Source organism: Galleria mellonella, unplaced genomic scaffold (genome assembly GCF_026898425.1).
Source record: "Galleria mellonella isolate WM207_F2 unplaced genomic scaffold, CSIRO_AGI_GalMel_v1 utg55, whole genome shotgun sequence".
In the NCBI taxonomy this organism is placed as follows: Eukaryota; Metazoa; Arthropoda; class Insecta; order Lepidoptera; family Pyralidae; genus Galleria; species Galleria mellonella.
In genome coordinates, this window is record NW_026442115.1 from 4,145,812 (window position 1) to 4,165,393 (window position 19,582).

A 19,582-nucleotide genomic window follows, 5' to 3' on the forward strand; every position below is an offset into this window, starting at 1 on the left:
ATGCCCGTCAGTGAACGTCTTGATTTTATCGGACGAATAGTGCATTAAAGATTATAATATCGCAAAAGAAATTAAGTGAATATTTTTCTGGAAGATAATATCACTCACATTTAAAATGGGCATGGAACACTACATTTTTTTTTAAACTGGACATACAATCCAGTTCTAGAAATCATTAGTTTTCAAAAGTACAATAATACAACAATTACAAAAATAGTAATAATTATTTATTTACAATAGAATAGCATTACAACAATTAAGCCCATGTATTAAAACCGAGCATAAATTATATTCAAATAATGAAAAATACACAATAATAAAATAAATGCGGATTATCAAATTGTTATGTCAGATTTCTAATAGCCTGTTCAGACATGACTAAATTAAGTATATATTTTATTTCACCTTGTACTTTAATTAGATAACATAAAATTAGCAGTAAAAAGGCCCTTGAAATATCAATAATAAACATTCGACTTTTTAAGTATAATAACGAACAGTAATCAATATCATAATATTTCATTAAATATTTTAATAGTTACTTTCATAAATTGTGAAAGGGCCAGTCAGACAAATTTATCGTTTTGAACGGGTTTTAGGTTTTTGTTCTGTTATATATTTGAGCACCTGCTCATTTCCTATGTGCGCGACGGCCTGGCACATTACATTTGGAAGTGCTCTATATAGATTCCTTCGTTGTGCATCCTCCACCAAAGTACGCCACTGGTAATTTTTCTGAAACAATAATAGTTTTTATTATAAAACATTGTATTATAAATTAATTTTAGAATATCAAGAATATAGACGAGTACAGACACAAGCAACAGATAGAATGTACAATTTTTCGATAGTGTTTATTATGATGATGACAAATGCTTCATTAGATATTATTGAAACATTTCTTATCATCTTTACAACCTGTCCAATCCAGCGATGGCTGGGCTCGAATTACTATTTCTAGTATGTTAGTTTCTTTTCATTAATGTAAAGGATCTGTGAGAGGCCAGCAATAAGGTAATCGGCGTTTAGGGATCAATACTCATAGAACACAGAAAAAGACGTATAAATATACGCACGAGCACTGCGTGCGGGTTGAGGCAGACGAGAAGCGAGTGTCGTGCGCGGGTGAGCATGACGTTCATGCGGCCCGCGTCGGTTAGGAAGCCCAGGCCATGGGACCGCGCCAGCGACACCACCACCACGTCGCGCTCCTGCCCCTGGAAACTGTCCACCGTGTTCACCTCCACGTGTGGTTCCGATCTGCAATCAATATGTCACTGGCTAGTTTCGCTTATATTTTATCTGGTTACTAAGTATTTTATTTGTCTAAATATAACACATACCATTACAATGCATAAGAGTGTAAGTTGGCAAATTAACATAACGGGTATTTTCTTCCAGAAGTAAAATATACCACATTTATGCAAGCTATTAATGTTATTTATATTAGCGACCTAAGAGAGCCTTTAATTCACACAATTGAGTTTCACTTTTTTCTCCACCTATGTTTTATCAGAGATAGACGGGGATTGTTACTAATGCAGTCTATCAGTCGCATTGCTAGCAATATACCCAGTCAAGTCACCTCCACGTGGTCACACCTAGAAACCATAGTGTTGAATTTTAGGAGTGATCATCATGATGGGCTAATTAACTTGCTTTTTCATTCTCACCTATAACCCCGCCCTGGTGCTTTGCCAACGTTGGCCATTATCGTTAGCGCAGGTCCGGTTACCATTCCATGATCATCTAATAAAATACCAGAGGCAGACTTTACAAAGTAGTACGGACACATGAGTCGTCTATTAGTTTTGCAGCTAAGTATAGACTGTCTACGTTAACATGGCACCGTTATTATAATGAGACTTACGCATTCTGCAACATCTTAATATTTTTCTTGATGAGTTCCTTGTGAGCATTGTAAGGCGTGATGACTGCCAAGCTTAAGTTCATTCCGCGTAGGAGTGTATTCAGTGCCACTACTAGTCGTGAAACAGCCCACGCTTCCATTTCATTTGCTCCTGAAGCACCTGGATATAAATAAAATATATGACATTTATCTTAGTAATATAATAAGACTAGCTTTTACCTGTGACTTCGTTCACGTGACTAAGATATGTTTATTGACCGGGATAAAAACCTCTATCTTATACAGTTATCAAATTTCATAGTGATTGGTTAAACGGCTATACATTCATAATATGATATCAGTAAGGATTGTAACGAGATGATGTATGGACATTGGAGGTATTTAAAAAAAATATATCAGGGGTAATCAAAAATATATCGTAGTAATAGATGTCAAAACAATGATTTTAAGAAATTTGGTCTGTCTGTATGTTTGTTCTGGCATTATGCAGAAACTACTGCACCCAATTAAAAGCGGTTTTCACAGTCGTGTTTCTGAACGTCTTAAAGTCTGATATATGTTTTATTTATTGGCACGCCCTTTAAAAGTGATCTATTTTATACAAATAAAATATTTTTGAAATCCATGCGTACGAAGTAAATTAAAATGGTAGTTAAGGCTCTTAAGCTGAAAATGCGGCCAAATTTATAACAATAATAATTGATAAGAATACAATATTAATTATTAATGTGACCAACATTAAATTTGCCCTTAAGGGAGGAAGGGATTGTTAGTAATACAATCTAATAGCTTATATACCTTGCTAGCAATATAACCTCGATCGACCCTCGGTCAACTTACACGCGGTTTCCCCTGGAAACCATTGTGGTTACTTCCTCATAAATTTGTTGTGATGGGCCTATTACCTGTACCTCACCTATCATTCCTTACTTGGTGCCCTGTCAGCGTGTACTTGTAGTTTAATAAAAAAGAAAATACAGATTAATATGTATAATTTTTTCTGTGGTCTTTTTAGTAAAATTATTTACTATGAAAACCTATTTATTCTAGCAATTTGCTGATCCCTGCACTCTTATTTCAATAGAGACGATTTAAAATACGAGATTTTTTAATTGGCTCGGGTCTAGTAACTCTGGATTATGATTCTAGAAGTTTATTGTCCAGTTCAGCACATAACACATGGTATACTAGCTTGAAAACCAGGTGGTTGGTATGATTGTGTGGCACTACCTTGCCCTCTGTCGCCGCTGGTGACGGCGAGCACGGCGTAGGGCGGCAGCGGCAGCGGCGGGCGCGGCGGTGGCGCCGAGTGCACGCGGCCGCCGTAGAAGGCACGGTTGGGGTAGTCGGCGATGTGCTCGTGCATGCGGTACTGCTGCCGCAGCAGCAGCGCCGGGCTCGCACTTCCGGCTTCCTCGCCCCCGCACGACGACAGCCGCGAGAACAGACTCTCGGCCAGCCCGTGCTGCTTCGCACGCTAGTAACAATATATACATACTAATCTTAGATTATATGTATATCTTAGACAATATCTCCGTAGAAATGCTTCGAAAAACGGGTCAAACTTTTTTATATATAATTTTGCGTGATAAATAGTTATGAGTGATTCCTTTATAACTATAATATATATTTATTTAGTCTTATAATTTCTTCATTTTTTTAATACGTAAACACTCATTTTATTTATTAAATAATACATCAAGATACATTTTATACGTAATTATATATCCCACTGATAAAAAAAAACGAAACAGTTAATTTGAAAATTAGCTTATATAAATATTCTAAGTTAATAATATTATAAATGTGAAAGTGAATGTTTGTTTATTTGTTATTTCTTAGCGACTTAACAGCTTAACCAATCACTTAGAAATCTAGTGTGCAAGTAATATATAGAATGGAAAAGAACATATCTTGGTCACGCGGACGAAGTTGCGGGTAAAAACGAGTACTTTATAATCTTTGAAGACTTTCATTAATTATTTCTCCTACTCTTTATCTATATCTATTTATCTGAAAAAGACTGCTTAACTATAAGACAGCCTCTTGTACTATACGTATTTAATATTAATCAATTTATGAATTAATGAATCATGAAATGTTGTTGCAGTGTTTAATAAATAAAAAATACACCTGTTCAATGCAGCAAGAAAAACAAAATGTATGATGACGCTTTTAATTTTCTATCAATGAGACTACCTAAATTACTCGTATAAGGGTGCCCAATGAAATTTACGGTATGTCTATACGTAAAGTTGGTTCCTAATTTAAATGGTATCAAAATAGTGTTTTTTCCCCGGTATTTATACCTGCGAGCAGATAAAGCCAGGCAGCTGTTGTGGGTCTCCGATGAGCGTGAGGCGTGTGACGTCAAGCGTGAGCGGGATCAACGCCTCCGGTTCAATGGCCTGTCCTGCCTCGTCTATGATGCACAACGCAATGCGATTTTTTAAACTGTTAACATAACATAGTTTACCTTATAATATGAATTAATTTGATTAATATTTAATATTATGAAACTATGGTAACGAAAATATTCAGAGAGAAAAAAAAGGAAATGACAATAGAGCATATTCAACAAAATTTTGCACATATATGTATGTGTGCGTCTGTAATTATGTCGTATGTGTGTGTAATTGTATTATGCGTGTGTAATAGTGTAGTGTTTGTTATATAGTTGTATACATGTGTATATTGTGTATATTGTGTTAGGTGCGTGTGTGTGTAGCGAGTGTCGTGCGGTGTACCCTTTCATCTTGTGGAGGTGCGCGGAGGCGAGCGTGGTGACGACGATGTGCGCGCCCTCTATGATGCGGCGCTCGGCGTGCGCCAGCTGCTCGGGCCGCAGGTCGGGTCCGCCAGCGCCGCCGCCGCCGCCGCCGCCGCCCGTACGCAGCTGTCGCATTCGAATTCACTTTAGGGTTACTGTTCACGGAGGTATAGCTTCATAAGGCGTATATTGACCGTTATACGTTTGGTGTACGCCTGTTTGCTACGGAGCTGAAAATGTCCCGGACACGTTGCTGCGTGCAGCCGTCGACAGAGATTCGTAGTTTTGTATGTAAGTAAGCATATGCCAAGCGTAATTTTTTTTTGTACCACTGTGGTGGCAAACAAGCATACGGTCCACCTGATGGTAAGTGGTTACCGTAGCCCATGAACACCTGCAATACCAGAGGTATTACGCGTGCGTTGCCGACCCTGAAGAAACCTATTATATAGTTAAAATACATTTGCACGTTTTAGTTACTTTATATAAGGGGGTACATTTGTATTTCTTCCTCGGTACGCTTTGCACGACACCTAGGTGGGTTCTATTACATTTTGCAATATATAGATTATATCTTGTCAAAATCTGGAGTTTTTTTTTCGAGTACCACCACAGTCCACCAGCTTACAACTATTTTGGTTCTCCGAGTCGGATAAATAATAATAACTTATTTCGTAATACATAAGTAACAAAGGTATGGTTATAATAGAAACATAGAAATAAAAAAGTCAAGTAAAATATACATTTATGATATCTAATATCTAATTAAAAATAGGAATGGAAATTTTAAAAAGTGAATATATAAGAAATTTGTATAACTAACCAGTGTTATCCTTTTGATGACGTCGGCCTTACGGCCCTGACAGTACGCAATTCGTACTTGGTCTTTCGCGTCTTGGATAGCTGTGTTCCACATGTTTACTTTAGCTTCTAGTCGAGAGATCTGTAAAAAAATAATAGTTTGATTTAATCTACTTACGATATAAAATGTATAATGCTATTAAAAATGTAACTTTATTAAACAGATTCGGAGTTGATAGGGTTCAGTTATTTGTTCTATCTTAATTTTGTGACGAATCAAAATCTAAGTGTGGACATAGGACTCTGCGTTATTCTAAATGCGTTATTTAAATAATACAATAACTATCTAATACAGTATCTGATAATATCCTGACGCAACTCCGCATAAAAGATAGGCTCTCGACAGTCTGCTATCGGAGGATTCTTGGATACTTCGGTCATGTTGCTTGACGGCAGTCCGACAATCTGGACAAACTAATGGTTGTAGGTAAGATAGGGGGAAAAAGACCACGCGGACGATCGCCTAATCGATGGTCGGACCAAGCAACCGCCGTTACGGGACTGTCAATTGCAGCTGCCCTGCGAGAAGCTGAAGACCGTGCAAAATGGAATAACATCATAAGAGAGGCAACAGAGACCTTTCAGGGACACGACCTTCAGTAATGAAGAGGACGAAGAGAGAGAGAGAGAGAGAGAGAGAGAGAGATCTAAATGCCCCATTGCTAGCAATATACCCTATCAGGTCGACCTCCACGTGGTTTGGAAACCATCGTGGTTAATTCTGCAATTCATCACGATGGGCTAACTGACCTGCTTTCATCTTCACCTATCATCCCTCACTGGTACCCTGCCAGCGTATACCGTTAGCGCAGGCGGGGTTACCATTCCATTATCATCCATTAAAAAAAAATATACGAGTATAAACATCTCGTCGTTCATCAGTTTTTGAAGAAAATATTTGTCGTCCGCAAGATTATGGTCATATTAAGTATAAGCAGAACAGTTCCATTGTAAGTGGCAACGTCCAACTCGGTGTACTGTTTACACGTGGCACTTGCGGTGGCCTGTTAAATTGGGCGTCCGCTGAGCGGCTGGTGAGGGGTGAGGGGGGGGGGGGGGTGAGGGGCGAGAGTCGGTAGCGAGCAGTGCGGCGGCGGCGGCGGCGGCGGTGCGTTACCTCCTCGGCGAGCCCGGGGTGCGCGGGCTGGTGCGCGGCGGCGGCGGCGGCGGCGTCGGCGTGCGCCCGTGCGTCGCGCGCGGCCAGCTGCTGCGAGCTCACGTCGCGCGCGCGCGCCGACATGGCCTCCACGCGCCCCACGCGCACCATGCGGAACCGCTCCTCTGCAACCGCGCGCGACAACACACACACACTCAGCTTTCATTATATATGTACGTATATTACAACAATAATAATAAGCACGTATTCAACTTCGCTGTCGAGTCATATTTATTATTACCAGAGGGAGATTGTACAAAAGTCGATTGCTTGGGTACCTCTGTCCCATTCGTGTTTCAACCGTGAAGCAGTTGTGTTTGCATGGCTGTGTTTCGGTTCGAAGGATGGGATATGGCGTGAATTTACAGGGTACAGAGGAGAATAACACCTGTCCTCAGGTATGGCAACGAATGGGGGTATCATGGGCGAAACAGTATACTCTGTTATGTCTATGGTACTGCTCATATAAATAAGCGACAGTTACCACTTTCCATCAGGTGGGCCGTCAGCTTGTTTGCCATTCTAAGTTGTATAAAAAAAACATTGCCCAGATGAAAAAGTGGATGATGACGTTTACAAGTGGCTATGAGAAGAATATATTGAGAGTGTGCCACATCGTGCTTGTGGCATATTTTTTGTACAAGCACGTCGTAATCGATTCAATAGCTGGGTAAAGACTAAAGAAAATATTGAAAATAATTTTAATAGGTAGATTTTGATTAGCCTTTTCTGACGGTGTCACTGATAGTTTTTGTTTGAAAGATTTTAGTGAACGTGGTGAACGTGTTATAAAATGAGTTAGAATTTAATTTTATGAGTTCCGCTACAGTTTTAAAATCGAATCGAAAGAGCAGTTCTTCATTAACGCCTAAGCAAATTTTCAAAATAGGATATATAAAGCGTAAATAAGAAAATAAAGACCTCGGCATGGGTGAAGATGGACCGATATACATAGCGTTTATAACGATGTTAATAAGCGGCTATAAAAATGATAATATGTAGTTCTTAAACGATTTCGTAGCTAATAGGAGTGCTCTTAGTACATTCGCGAGCAACCAAATCGACTCAACCCTTGACGGTTCACATATACATTGATTTTACTAAAACGACAAATGTCAATTATAAAAATGATATGTCATTCGAAAGCTGAAGAATTATGCTTTCATTTAACGTCAATACCCTAAAAAAAACTTGAGCACTGATTTCCGTCAAGGGTTGAGTCGATTTGGTTGCTCGCGAGTGTAGTTTCATATAGAGAAAATTTGATATATTATGTCTGTTTTCATTAAAAATCGCGCCATCAACGATCATCATTGGAATTAATGTGAATTAAAATGCAGTTGGTAAGTAATAGACGGAATTATAAATTCTTACGTTTTGGCAAATTTTGCCTGATGTTCAATAACCTAATGACTAATTCATCCACCGCGGCGTTGCTTGTTGCGCAAATTAATATCTTCCCTCTATTTTGTTGTCTCTTCCCATACTCATTATAAAAATATGTCATGATGATAGCACAAATCACGCTGGATTTCCCTGTAAAACAAGGAAACACTGTTAGGAATAATGCAGGAAATTGATAACAGCTGATTAGATATGATGTTAACAAAATATATTGCAAATAAATTGCGAGTTTTTAAACTTCGTTGCTTTATAAATACAATATCATCTATATTTAATGATGGCCGAAGAACTATTTATGTCAAAGGCAAGTAAATGGAAATGTTATTTATTTTTAATTTATAGAATAATGTCTCATTCACATAATGAAATATATTTTGGTTTTTATAATGTATAATCTAAGTTTTATGCGGTATTTTTTTTTTATTTACGCAGTTTAACCCTTAAATACCTGAAGTTTCAAATTTGATACCGGGGTTATAAATCGCATTGGGCGCTTACAATCGATTTTATTTTAATATTTGGCTGTTTACATGTTACCAAATGTTGTTATCAAAATAAATATATAAAAATATCGTTTTGATTTTTTTTACTATTTTTCCCCATTAGCAAACACAGTAAAGGGTACACTTATATATTTTTTTAATTTGATTTAAAAAATCAGGCTTTTAAGGGTTAAAGCTATGTATGACATAGAGAATAACTTATCCATATACTACATAATTATGCAAACATATTGTTTATATTATAGAAGAGATATAATGACCTGTGCCGGGTGGTCCTTGTATCATTTGTATGCAGGGCCGGTCGCCCAGCGCTGCTGAGACAGACGAACTGACTGCCTCTTGCTGACTCTCGTTTAGAGTCATTGTCCACTGTAAAAAGTATATTTATAAAAATATAATAAATAAATATTGTCCAGACTCAGAGAGTCCTTTGTACAAAAGTCGTATGCATGGATTCCTCATCCCACACGTTTTTTTGCCGTCAAGTAGCTGTGCTTACATGGATATCTTTCGATTTGAAGGGTACAGTGAATATATATGGTATGGAGGAAAGTATAATTATTGCCGTGTGTGCCCCGGCATAGAATAGGCCACCTGTTCATTTCCTGTGGGTGTCGTAAGTGCGACTAAGGTAGGACGAGGGATAGGCAGTAGCATCCCTCTTAAAAGATCTCTAAAAGCTTAACTGCGGTTGCCAACCAAACAAACAAACTAATGGCAAAACCACTTATGGGGAAGGCTTATGTCCAGCAGTGGGCAGTTAACGGCTGAAATAATAATTTTCTATAATGTGTATGGTTGCTATTCATGTCTATAGGCGATGGTTATTACTTTCCATCATGACGACCGTTAACTTGTTTGCTTAGAATAATATGATACTTAATAACAGGAAAATATGAATTAAAACCAAAGCACCTGGCCAGCCAGGTTATAGTAGGCTTATACGCACCTCGTAGCGGAGGAGAGGAAATTAATAATTTAGACATTGCTTGATAGAATTAAATAACTTCGAAATTGATACTTGTGTTAAAATAAATATTGAGTTTTCTAGTGACACTACAAAAGACTTGGTAGTTAATTTTTTTTATTTTATCATTGTACAGCTAGCGAGTGCATTATCTTAATTTAGGATTATCAATGCAATTAATTTTAAAAACATTTTCTAAACACTAAATAAATTTTGTTTAAAAAAAATGTATAGATACCTGTGATTTTACGCAGCTTGCTGGATTAAAATCGTGATTCTTAAAATAGTGGGGCTGAGGCTTTAAAATGATTTCACTTAATGGTGAACCAGCTAAGTAAGCCATAGCTTCAAACAAATTAAGCTCATTTTTTATATATGCTAGAGTCACTCCTGATACTATTTCACCAGGTTTTAAGTATTTCATTTTTTCCGTATATGTTGCATGCAAAGATATATTATAAAATAAGTGTATGTTGTCTGAAATTAAAAAGAAATTAATTTACAATTTATTTAACAAAATACTGAAACATGATAATTTAAAAACATACTTACTTGGTGGCGAAGGTATATTCCTGACATTATGTACAAAGAAAAATCTACGGCTTGAAGCATTTCCTGACCCAAAACCAATAAGCATTATTTCACCTACTCTGGGTAAATATTTTTTTACTTCTGATGTAAGTAGTGACACTGGAACAAATAATTATTAGTATTTTTTTATAAATATAACATACAAAAATTTTATCTGATTACATATACAATTTTTTTAAGATAAATAAATTAATTTGTAATAATTAATAAATAAATTAATGTGATAAATAAATGAATTATAAATGGAAAGAAATAGTTTGAATGATATATTGTCAGTAAAGACTGTTGGTTTATTATAATGTAATTTGTTGCGTGATCATTTACTACGACGAGGTTAACAGTGACATATATTTCAACTGATTAAAAATTAAGATAAATATAAATTTATATACTAAATAACAAAAAGGCAGGGTGACACATTAACCCAGTAAGTGCAGTATTAAATTGGTAATTATTAAACCTATTAATGAACAGTTTTCTTATTGCACTGCACATACTAACATAGAAATGACTTAATAACATAATTTTAAGACAGTTCATAACTATTGCTCACCAAAGTGTGGCAACCTCGCAATTACCTGTCAATTATAAAAAAAAAATTATCATTTTTCAAAAATTTGCTATGCCTGACAGGTACATTATATGTACTATATCAATTATTAACATCTTTTATAATAATATTGTAGAATGCAATAAACAAATTGAAATAGAAATGTTTCTAACCGATTATTTAAAAAGTGCTTTGTTAGTTAATTAAAAAGTAAATTATAGAATATATTGCATATAAATCTACCATTAAAAAGAACTTATGCACATTAGCTAGCAGAGCACTTTTTAAATAATCAGAAACATTGAAAAATATTATTTTTTTTTAATTGACAGATAATTGCGACGTTGCTATACTTAATTATGAATTTCATTGTTTGAAAACTCTACTTGTATGTATTGCGGGAATATTACCTAGATTTTTTGTGCATGAGTAAACATGATTATACAATCTATAATTTATTTTTATTTATATCTATGCTTTTTTATTTCTCATTAAAGGATCAAATTGCATCTTATACTATATTCAACTAAATGTGATAAAAATATGTGAAAATATATGTGAACATGTGAAAACAATATGGAACAGTATACGCACGTCAAGTTCAACGATCAACATATGAAACGACGAGAGAAGGACATTAAGGAACTTTTTGCGTTCAATTCATTATTCTATAAACATATTAAACATTTAAAAACTTTTAAGATAAACATAACTTAAACTGATCCTGCAGGTTTTTAATTTTATTCTGAATGCTTAATATCGTAACATATTAACGTAAATAAAACGATTCCAAAAATTTACAATCAGTGTTGCTATATATACATTTTTTATAGCATTGATTTTTCAGATTTGTTTGAATGCTTAAGTCTTCTAAAATAACATAAGAATGAGATTTAAATCTTACAGTCCACACTGATGTTGAATATATCGAAACTTCTTTCTTGTGTGGGCACAGGGGGTAGTGAAGCAATTCTCATTTGTAATCTATTACTTTGATTGCGTATTTTCATATATGCTAATGTTAAACACTCCCAAATTTCCATAAGAAGCAGATCGCCAACAATTCTGCAAACAAAAAGTTAGTACATTTATAAATTACCTATCAATATGTTTGTGGTATAGAGAAAACAAAAAATTTAAAAATACAAGATATTACTAAAGATGAAAGTTTTATTTGTTAATAATTTTTTTCATCCATTTGGCTTAAATTGTTTCATTATTCATAAAGTCTGTTAGTTCTTTCAGATCCTCAATGAAATAATATGCCTGTAATTCTGAATGTAACAATAATAAATATTGTAGGATGGTTAGGATGATTATATATTCCCAAAGAGGGTTGACGTCAGGCAGGCGGCCGGTTGTAAAACTAAAAGCCAAATCTTTTGTAACATGGATAAAAAACATATTACGCCGAAACCAAATAATAATTGGCATAGGGGTAGGTAGATGATAATACTTATTAATAAGTTTGTTACTTCTTAACGCTTTAACAAATTAGGCAATCATTATAAAATCTGGTATTCATGTATTATATATTATAGAAAAAGACATATATTCATCCCAATCAATCAATATATCTAGATAATGCATATAAAGTTGCAATTAAAAACAATAACATGATTTGCTTTTTTTATATTATTATTGAATGTAAAGTAACTTATTTGGAGTTTATATAACACATAAATTATAATACTTAAATTAATTTGGTTCATGGTAAATTTCAGAAAAGTAGTACAAATCTAGACAATAATAACAATCAATGTCCATACTTAATGAGCCTGAGAAGTATTCTGTTTGACCTCAAATTTCAAATATTATTTAGCTGTTAATTGATTTAATCCCATCTAAGAACAAGGAATGACATAGAAGGAATGATAAAATAAAAACTGTAAATTATATGGTTGCCTCCTTTCTTCTTATGCAAATATAATTAGCAAAAAGAGGATGAAAGATACACCATTAGTTCTTATTTTTTTTAAATTCATAGCAGGTTAGTGTATAGAAAATGTTTGATATGTCAATTATTTGTCAATAACAAATTTTATATTACTAGATTATATATTCGACATAGTTTAAGTAGAAAGTATGCAAGCAGGTTATATCTGAATTTGGTAGGGTTTTACGGCCCTATAACATTTTCCATACATTAGCCTGCTATGAATTGATAATTTTATCACTCTTTCTATGTAATTCCTTGTTTTTAGATGTCTATCACAGATGGAGCTATAATATGTAATAATATACTAAACTATATATTACAGTAAGCTGCCATAGATGACAGCTATAATAAATATTTTTGCACTCTTTAGCTCATCTTTCTATACAATTGTGTTGTATCTGTCCACATGTTTTATATGAATATATTTATAATATGCCTTGCTATATAAATTAATTTAGCTTTATTTGTGAGCACTTGTTTATAAGTTTAAATAGCTTAATTTACAGCCTCAATATAAAATATTATTATAATCTACTTACTGAACATAGTGACTGTGATTATGGAATGAATGAAAAAGGGCCATAGGTGGATTATTGTGCCCCAATATTGGTGGCGGATCATGGTTGTTAATCTGTTCTTCCAACCATTGAGGGTTCCATCTGAGGATTTTCATTAATGTTATTTTTTCTAAGGAAAATACTGGCATCTGTTGCACATCCACCAAAGTTGTTTTTATCATACTGGTTTTTTGCATCCTGTTACCTGGTTCAATTTGATACTCTCTAATCTCAGGAGGAGCTTCAGAGAATCGGACTGATTTTTTAGGCTTTTCAGGTGGTAGTGGTTCCACTTTAGAAACTGGTTTGCCTGAGAAAGATTCTACACTTTCTGTCAATGGTTTTAAACTTTTTAGAGGTACTCTTGATTCTACTGAAGTTTGAGAACCAAGGTTTTTATTATCTTTTGATTTGTATTTCATATGATGTTTGGATGTTATTTGTTGTTCTTTGTTCAGTGGTTCAGGTTGCTTTTTTATGTTCTCAATATTATTACTTAATTTAGATGATTTATCTTCATTTAACAATTTAGAAGAATTTTCACTGTTCTTTTGTAATTCTTTTTTATTTATTTGTGGGCTATCTTTTCGTTTTGTAGGCTTAACAACTTGTGTTACATCGGATAGAAAGGCACCTCGATTTGAAGATGTTACTTTTATAACTACAGATTTATTAGAGTTATTAATGGAACTTTTTGAACTGATGAGTTCATTTTCTTCCTTTACCTTATTAGCAATTTCTTTGAGTTTCTTTTTACGTTCTTCTTTTTGCGAATTGCTAATGTGTTTCTTAAATGAGTGTTTCTTTGTTTTGTTTTTTTTTGAAGTTTTTAATTTACCTGCACAAAAATTAATAATTGATGACATTTGTAATAGAACAGACATATCTTACTATTATAATTAAATAATTAGACAAATAAAGTATGTAAATCGAAATAATTAGGATATTTTGTGGGGAAACTTTAAAAAAAATATTATAAATACAAACTAATTCGACACTATCAACCAAACTTTCGTTTTCGACAAGTTTTAGCGCAAATTTCGTGTTTCAGTAGAAATTTTTCAGAAAGTACATTTTATGTAAAACCTTGTTTCAGTTAGGCGTTAATACTAATTTATTTCGTAATTCGTTACTAAGCATATGCAAACTAAACTAACTAATCTATATGTGACTTCATGAAACAGACTATTTGTAACTATTCCAGGAAAAAGCAAATGTCCTAATCAAAATTGATATAAAGATCACTAATTCAAACTTACTTTCAACTGTAATATTATTAGTTTTCCGTTTTGGTGCATGTGCAATTGGTGCAATTAATTGTACTTTTTTTACTCCATCAGTTTGCAAGTCTATTTCATTTGTTACTAGTTTATCACATAATTTTATATTACTGTTAGGGGAAATGCCATCAGTATCATCATTATTATCATGATTATTACATTTATTATTATCTGCCACATTTTGGTTTAATGAAATTATATCTTCCATATATTCATCACCAACAAAGTCTTTATTATTTATTGAATTTTCTGAAACAACATTATTTTGTGGCAATCTGATATTATCATCAGGTGGCTGAGGCGGAATTAATATCAAATCATCAATAAATTCTTCATCATTGTTCGAAAAATTATTCAATACATTGTCAGTTACTTCATCATCTATTTGACTGTAAGAACTGTCTTCTTTACTCGTTTCTTTGGTGCTTTCTCTCGTTATTTTCATAAATGGTTTTCCTGGTGAACTCTGTGAAAGTCTTAAATACCAATGCTCTGATTCACTATCACTGTCACTGTCAATTTTAATAGGTTCATCATCATTGTCATCTCGAAAATATTCTTGTTTCACATTAAAAGCCTCAAACTCTAAATATTCATTTTCAGGCTTTATAATACAAACATTCTTTGAAGATTGTTCATGTATTGGTTCTAGTTTAATTTTTGTTGGATCAACCTTGTGCAACTTAGACTGCATCTCATTTTCACTGTCTGATAAAAGATTCACAACATCATCATTTTTAGTAGAAATTATGTCAGCATTATTTGCTCCTTGGTTACCTTTTATAAGAAGTTCAGAAGAATCTGTTTTTATTTTTCTTTTTAACATAGGTTTGGTATTAGTAACTGGTGAATGTCCAATTATTGAAACATTGTTTTCATTATTTTCTAATGCAGCAATTCTATCTTCAATATCATCAATTTCATTATCACTTTGAAACATTATTCTATCTATTAAAGGAGTAGTGACTTCATACTTTATTAACTTAAAAAGATATTTCTCACTGTTTTTTATATTATCATGTACTGCATTTTCAGCTAACCCAAATCCTATTATATCAGAACATTTTAGTGTATAAGGAATATTTGGAGTTATTTTTTTTAAACCAACATAAATGCCATTAGAGCTCTGTAAAAAGATAAAATTTATAATATCAAAATTCTACAAAACATTAAATAAATATACAATTTATATGAATCTATGATCTATTTAACCTCTATAGTATGAGGGAGGAATATTACTAGCAATGTACTCAGTCAGGTTGACCTCCATGTGGTCCCCCCTGGAAACCATCGTGCTAAATACCAAGTGTATTCATCGTGATGGGCTAACTGACCTGTCTTTTTATTCTCACCTATCATCCCTCACTGGTGCCCTGCCAGTGTGTACCGTTAGCAGATGCGGGGTAATCATTCCATTATCATCCCATAAAAAAATTTCTAGAGTATAGTCAAGTATCAAATTATATGTAGAGCACAGTAAATTTTAATATCTTTAGAATCGGAAAGTGGTCTTAGAAGGTAAATATTTGTAAAACATTGTAAAAATGTCTACCTAAAATGAATATATAAAATGAACATAGTGATAATGAATATGATTATGTTGAAATTTTGTTAATGTGTCTTGCTTGCTTATAACAATTTGAAATAGGATAGTATTTAGCCTGAGAAAAAAAATGGACATCATAGTTGAAAGTAGAAGGCAATTAGCAGTTCTATCAAAGTATATAACATCTAATAGCTCTTAGTAATATAGTATATAAAACAGTTTTAACGTAGTATTAAGCATTCAGCAGTTTGGGTACCGAACAGTTATCCTTTAATATAGAAACTTGTTTATCTTTCTATCTATCACCTGTACGAAGTTAGGGTAGATCACTAGTCTCATTTATACGACCAAACCGAACAAACAATTTTAATTAAATTTGGTAAATATCAAGTTGGCTTACTGCTAAGACATTTTTTGGACTCTTTAGTTGTTGATAGGAGCAAAATATTAAGTATAATAACCAGATGGAGACTATGTATAAAAAATAAACATTGAATTAAGAATGTCAAGATTTTAGTAATTGACAACTTAAATGAGATTTTTAAGCCACGGATAAAACATTATTTCAAGATATTATATTACAATTTACAGAAAAAAATCATGGAGAGTTAGTTAAACTTTAATAGCTTATTAACAAATTGCACCTTCAAGTCTGTGATAAGAACTTTAGTTTTCTGGACATTTAACACACAGTGGTTTCGTGATATTAATAAACTAGACAGCGTTATACAGTTGTTGATTCCTCTTCCTATTGTGACTTCATCTCCTTCTGTTAAGATGAATTCTTCTTCACCAAATGTTTGCCGGCTTAGTTTCCATTTAGCCATTTTGCACTGTATGGATTCAGTAAGTACTTGTTGAATAAAAACAGTTAATTATCGAGTCATTTAAATTATTAATTTAATTAATGATAATAATGTAAATAAAAACATTAGTACGTTACAATTAAAACGAGCATTACAAACATGTGTCAATTTATTTTCTTTGTAAATTTTATTTTGAATTTTTCTGACCACAGATTAGATAGATCATCTCAAAATTTCGACTGACAGCCAAACAGGATCCGTGTTGCCAGATATAATAGATTGTAATTTGCTAAAATTCGTACCCCAAAATGACTTAAGTCGTCTAAATTTTTTAAATTTCAATATAGCCTAAAATTGTTTCAAATTACCCCTGTTGAACTGACATGTCGAGTTTTTTGTGTATATATATGAGATATCTTAATTTTAATTTTGTTTCTCATACAAAATAGACACCTAATAGTTATCGTTATTGATATTGTAACTTATTTAAGAGAAACGAATGAATAATTAAGATGCTTTATATTGTAGTTTTCTTTTATCGCATCTTCATCAGTAGGAAAACATAAAGACATTTTTATATTATATTGTCTCATAATTTTCATCGATTCCAAAAAGAAGCTATTTAATTACGTTGTATTTTTTTTTTGTTTCTTACCTCTTTACACCGTCAGTTGTAAACCAATTTAGAAAATTATTTTTTATCTGATAAGATGAGTATTCAGAATGGTCTCATAGAAATTTTATCAAAATTGTTTCAGCATTTTTCAGATTAGGTTTTTAGATCAAAATGACTAGTATTGTCACAATTGTAGTATTTTTTTTGTGGGATGCATTGTTATAATTTAGATTAGACTTTAAAAATGTTTTTACTTTATTGTCTACTTAAGAAAAGACGTAAAGAAAACGAAAACATTTTTTTTTTAATCATTTCTTCTTTCAAGTCGATAGCATTATTAGAAATTGAGATAAAGCATTGTGACAGATAGACAAAGTCACACACAACAAGAGTTTTCCTTCGTATCATGTGGTACGGTACTATAAAATACTATTCATATGATATCTTACTGGAACTGAAAGGCACATTTTGAAATTTTTAACATTTGATTTGTGTTCTCTAGAAAAAAAAATTAATATGTTCTTCTGTAATATCTGTTGATTTAGTAATTAGTTGTATCGCGCAACTCCGCCCGCGTAAATTACTACATTATGGGAATCTGCTTTCAGGTTTATTACACGGGTATACGTTACAACAGAAAATATCATATGTACCATAGTTAGAGTATAACTTATACGCGTACCAAATTTTATTTAAATCTGTTCAGTAGTTTTTGCATTAAAGGGTAACAAACATCAATCCATCCGTCCATCGTTATAAACTTTCGCATTTATTATATTTAATAGGATGCAGAGTAGTGGCACCATTGCAAGCAATAACGGTTCCTCTAGAAACCATTATTTCTCTATGGATTCGTTATGGCAGGCCAATTGATTTTATCCTCATTATCTTTCAACTCCACTGGTATCCCGCCAGCGTATACTGATAGCGTAGGCAAGGTTTTTTTTTTATTGATGGGTGAAAATGGAATGGTAACCCCGCCTGCGCTAACAGGCTGGCGGAGCACCAGTGAGGGGTGATAGATGAGAATGTAAGCAGGCCAGTTAGCCCATCATGGTGAATTCATCAGGAATTAACCATGATAGTTTTCAGGGGGAACCGCGAGGAGGTCGACCTGGTTGGGTATATTGCTAGCAATGGGATTCTTAGTCTCCATTACTAACAATCCCTTTCCCCCCGCGTAGGCAAGGTTACCATCATTAGTGTATTTAAGATTATTTTCTTGGGTAGGCCTGAAACTGAAACTTCGTTCGCAATCTGGGGTGGGCATGGCCTAGCCGGTCCCTTCTCTAAATAATTGTGTGTGTGTGTATATATATATATATATATATATATATATATATATATATATATATATATATATATATATATATATATATAATAAGTAGGGATAATTTTTATATTATTATATGTATTACATATTCCATATCTAGAACTAACAAAATTTTTCATCGTGCCTCCTACCAAATTGTTTATAATTACTCCTCTCCATCCAAAGGTTGCCTGGAAGAGATAAATGGTAAAATAAAAAAATGGTAAATAAGTAAAATAAGTAGCCTATGTCTTTCCTTACGGTTCAGTGATGTAACAGACACATTTCTCTTTACTGCTCTGCTCTTATTGATTGTAGCGTGATGAAAAGTATATTATAACCTGCACAGGAGTATAAAGAATAATTGTACCAAGTTTCGTTAAAATCCGTCGAGTAGTTTTTTTTTCTATAACGAACATACAGACAGACAGACAAAAATTTTACTGATCGCATTTTTAGTATCAGTATCGATTACTTATCACCCCTTGATAGTTATTTTGGAAATATATTTCATATATAGAATTAACCTCTCTACAGATTTATTATAAGTATAGATAAACGTCACGTGACTAAAACTGACTTGTTTTGTCTATGAATATATATGTATCAATTTGTAGAGCAGTATAATTTAATTTTGTAAAATAGGTTTTAAGTCTCCATTCTTTCTCTTACAACAAATATATCTTACTCTAAGGTTTTACGTAATCGTTTGTCGCCGTACTCTATATCCGTCTAAAAAATTAGATCCCCTACACAAGTGGTAAATGATTCTATCCATAGAACGATAAGTGTTGTTAGTGTACGTATGAGAAAGAACAGAACACTGGACATCGCTATCTTATTTTATCTCATAG

The 19,582-nt window shown here is 33.4% G+C and overlaps 1 protein-coding gene across 1 annotated transcript; it reads right to left on the bottom strand.

The window, feature by feature from the left end:
- Window positions 1-205: 205 nt before the first annotated feature.
- LOC113521371 (uncharacterized) lies at window positions 206-17,050 on the bottom strand. The gene is made up of 16 exons (XM_052898927.1): window positions 16,639-17,050; window positions 14,428-15,574; window positions 13,151-14,006; window positions 11,577-11,737; window positions 10,084-10,221; window positions 9,770-10,008; window positions 8,825-8,933; window positions 8,032-8,193; window positions 6,619-6,782; window positions 5,464-5,583; window positions 4,618-4,766; window positions 4,180-4,324; window positions 3,101-3,347; window positions 1,871-2,030; window positions 1,077-1,260; window positions 206-735 (listed from the first exon to the last, which is right to left on the bottom strand). The coding sequence occupies exons 1-16, from the start codon at window positions 16,819-16,821 to the stop codon at window positions 577-579; spliced, it is 4,323 nt and encodes a 1,440-aa protein (XP_052754887.1). The 5' UTR covers window positions 16,822-17,050; the 3' UTR covers window positions 206-576.
- Window positions 17,051-19,582: the final 2,532 nt, after the last annotated feature.

Excerpts from the sequence above, each read along its gene's own strand:
- LOC113521371 (XM_052898927.1), bottom strand. The coding sequence starts at position 16,821 with ATGGCTAAATGGAAACTAAGCCGGCAAACATTTGGTGAAGAAGAATTC. Across the intron at positions 5,584-6,618 it reads ACCCCGGGCTCGCCGAGGAG|ATCTCTCGACTAGAAGCTAA; the intron begins GTAACGCACCGC and ends ATTTTTTTACAG. Across the intron at positions 2,031-3,100 it reads CAGCGGCGACAGAGGGCAAG|GTGCTTCAGGAGCAAATGAA; the intron begins GTAGTGCCACAC and ends ATTTATATCCAG.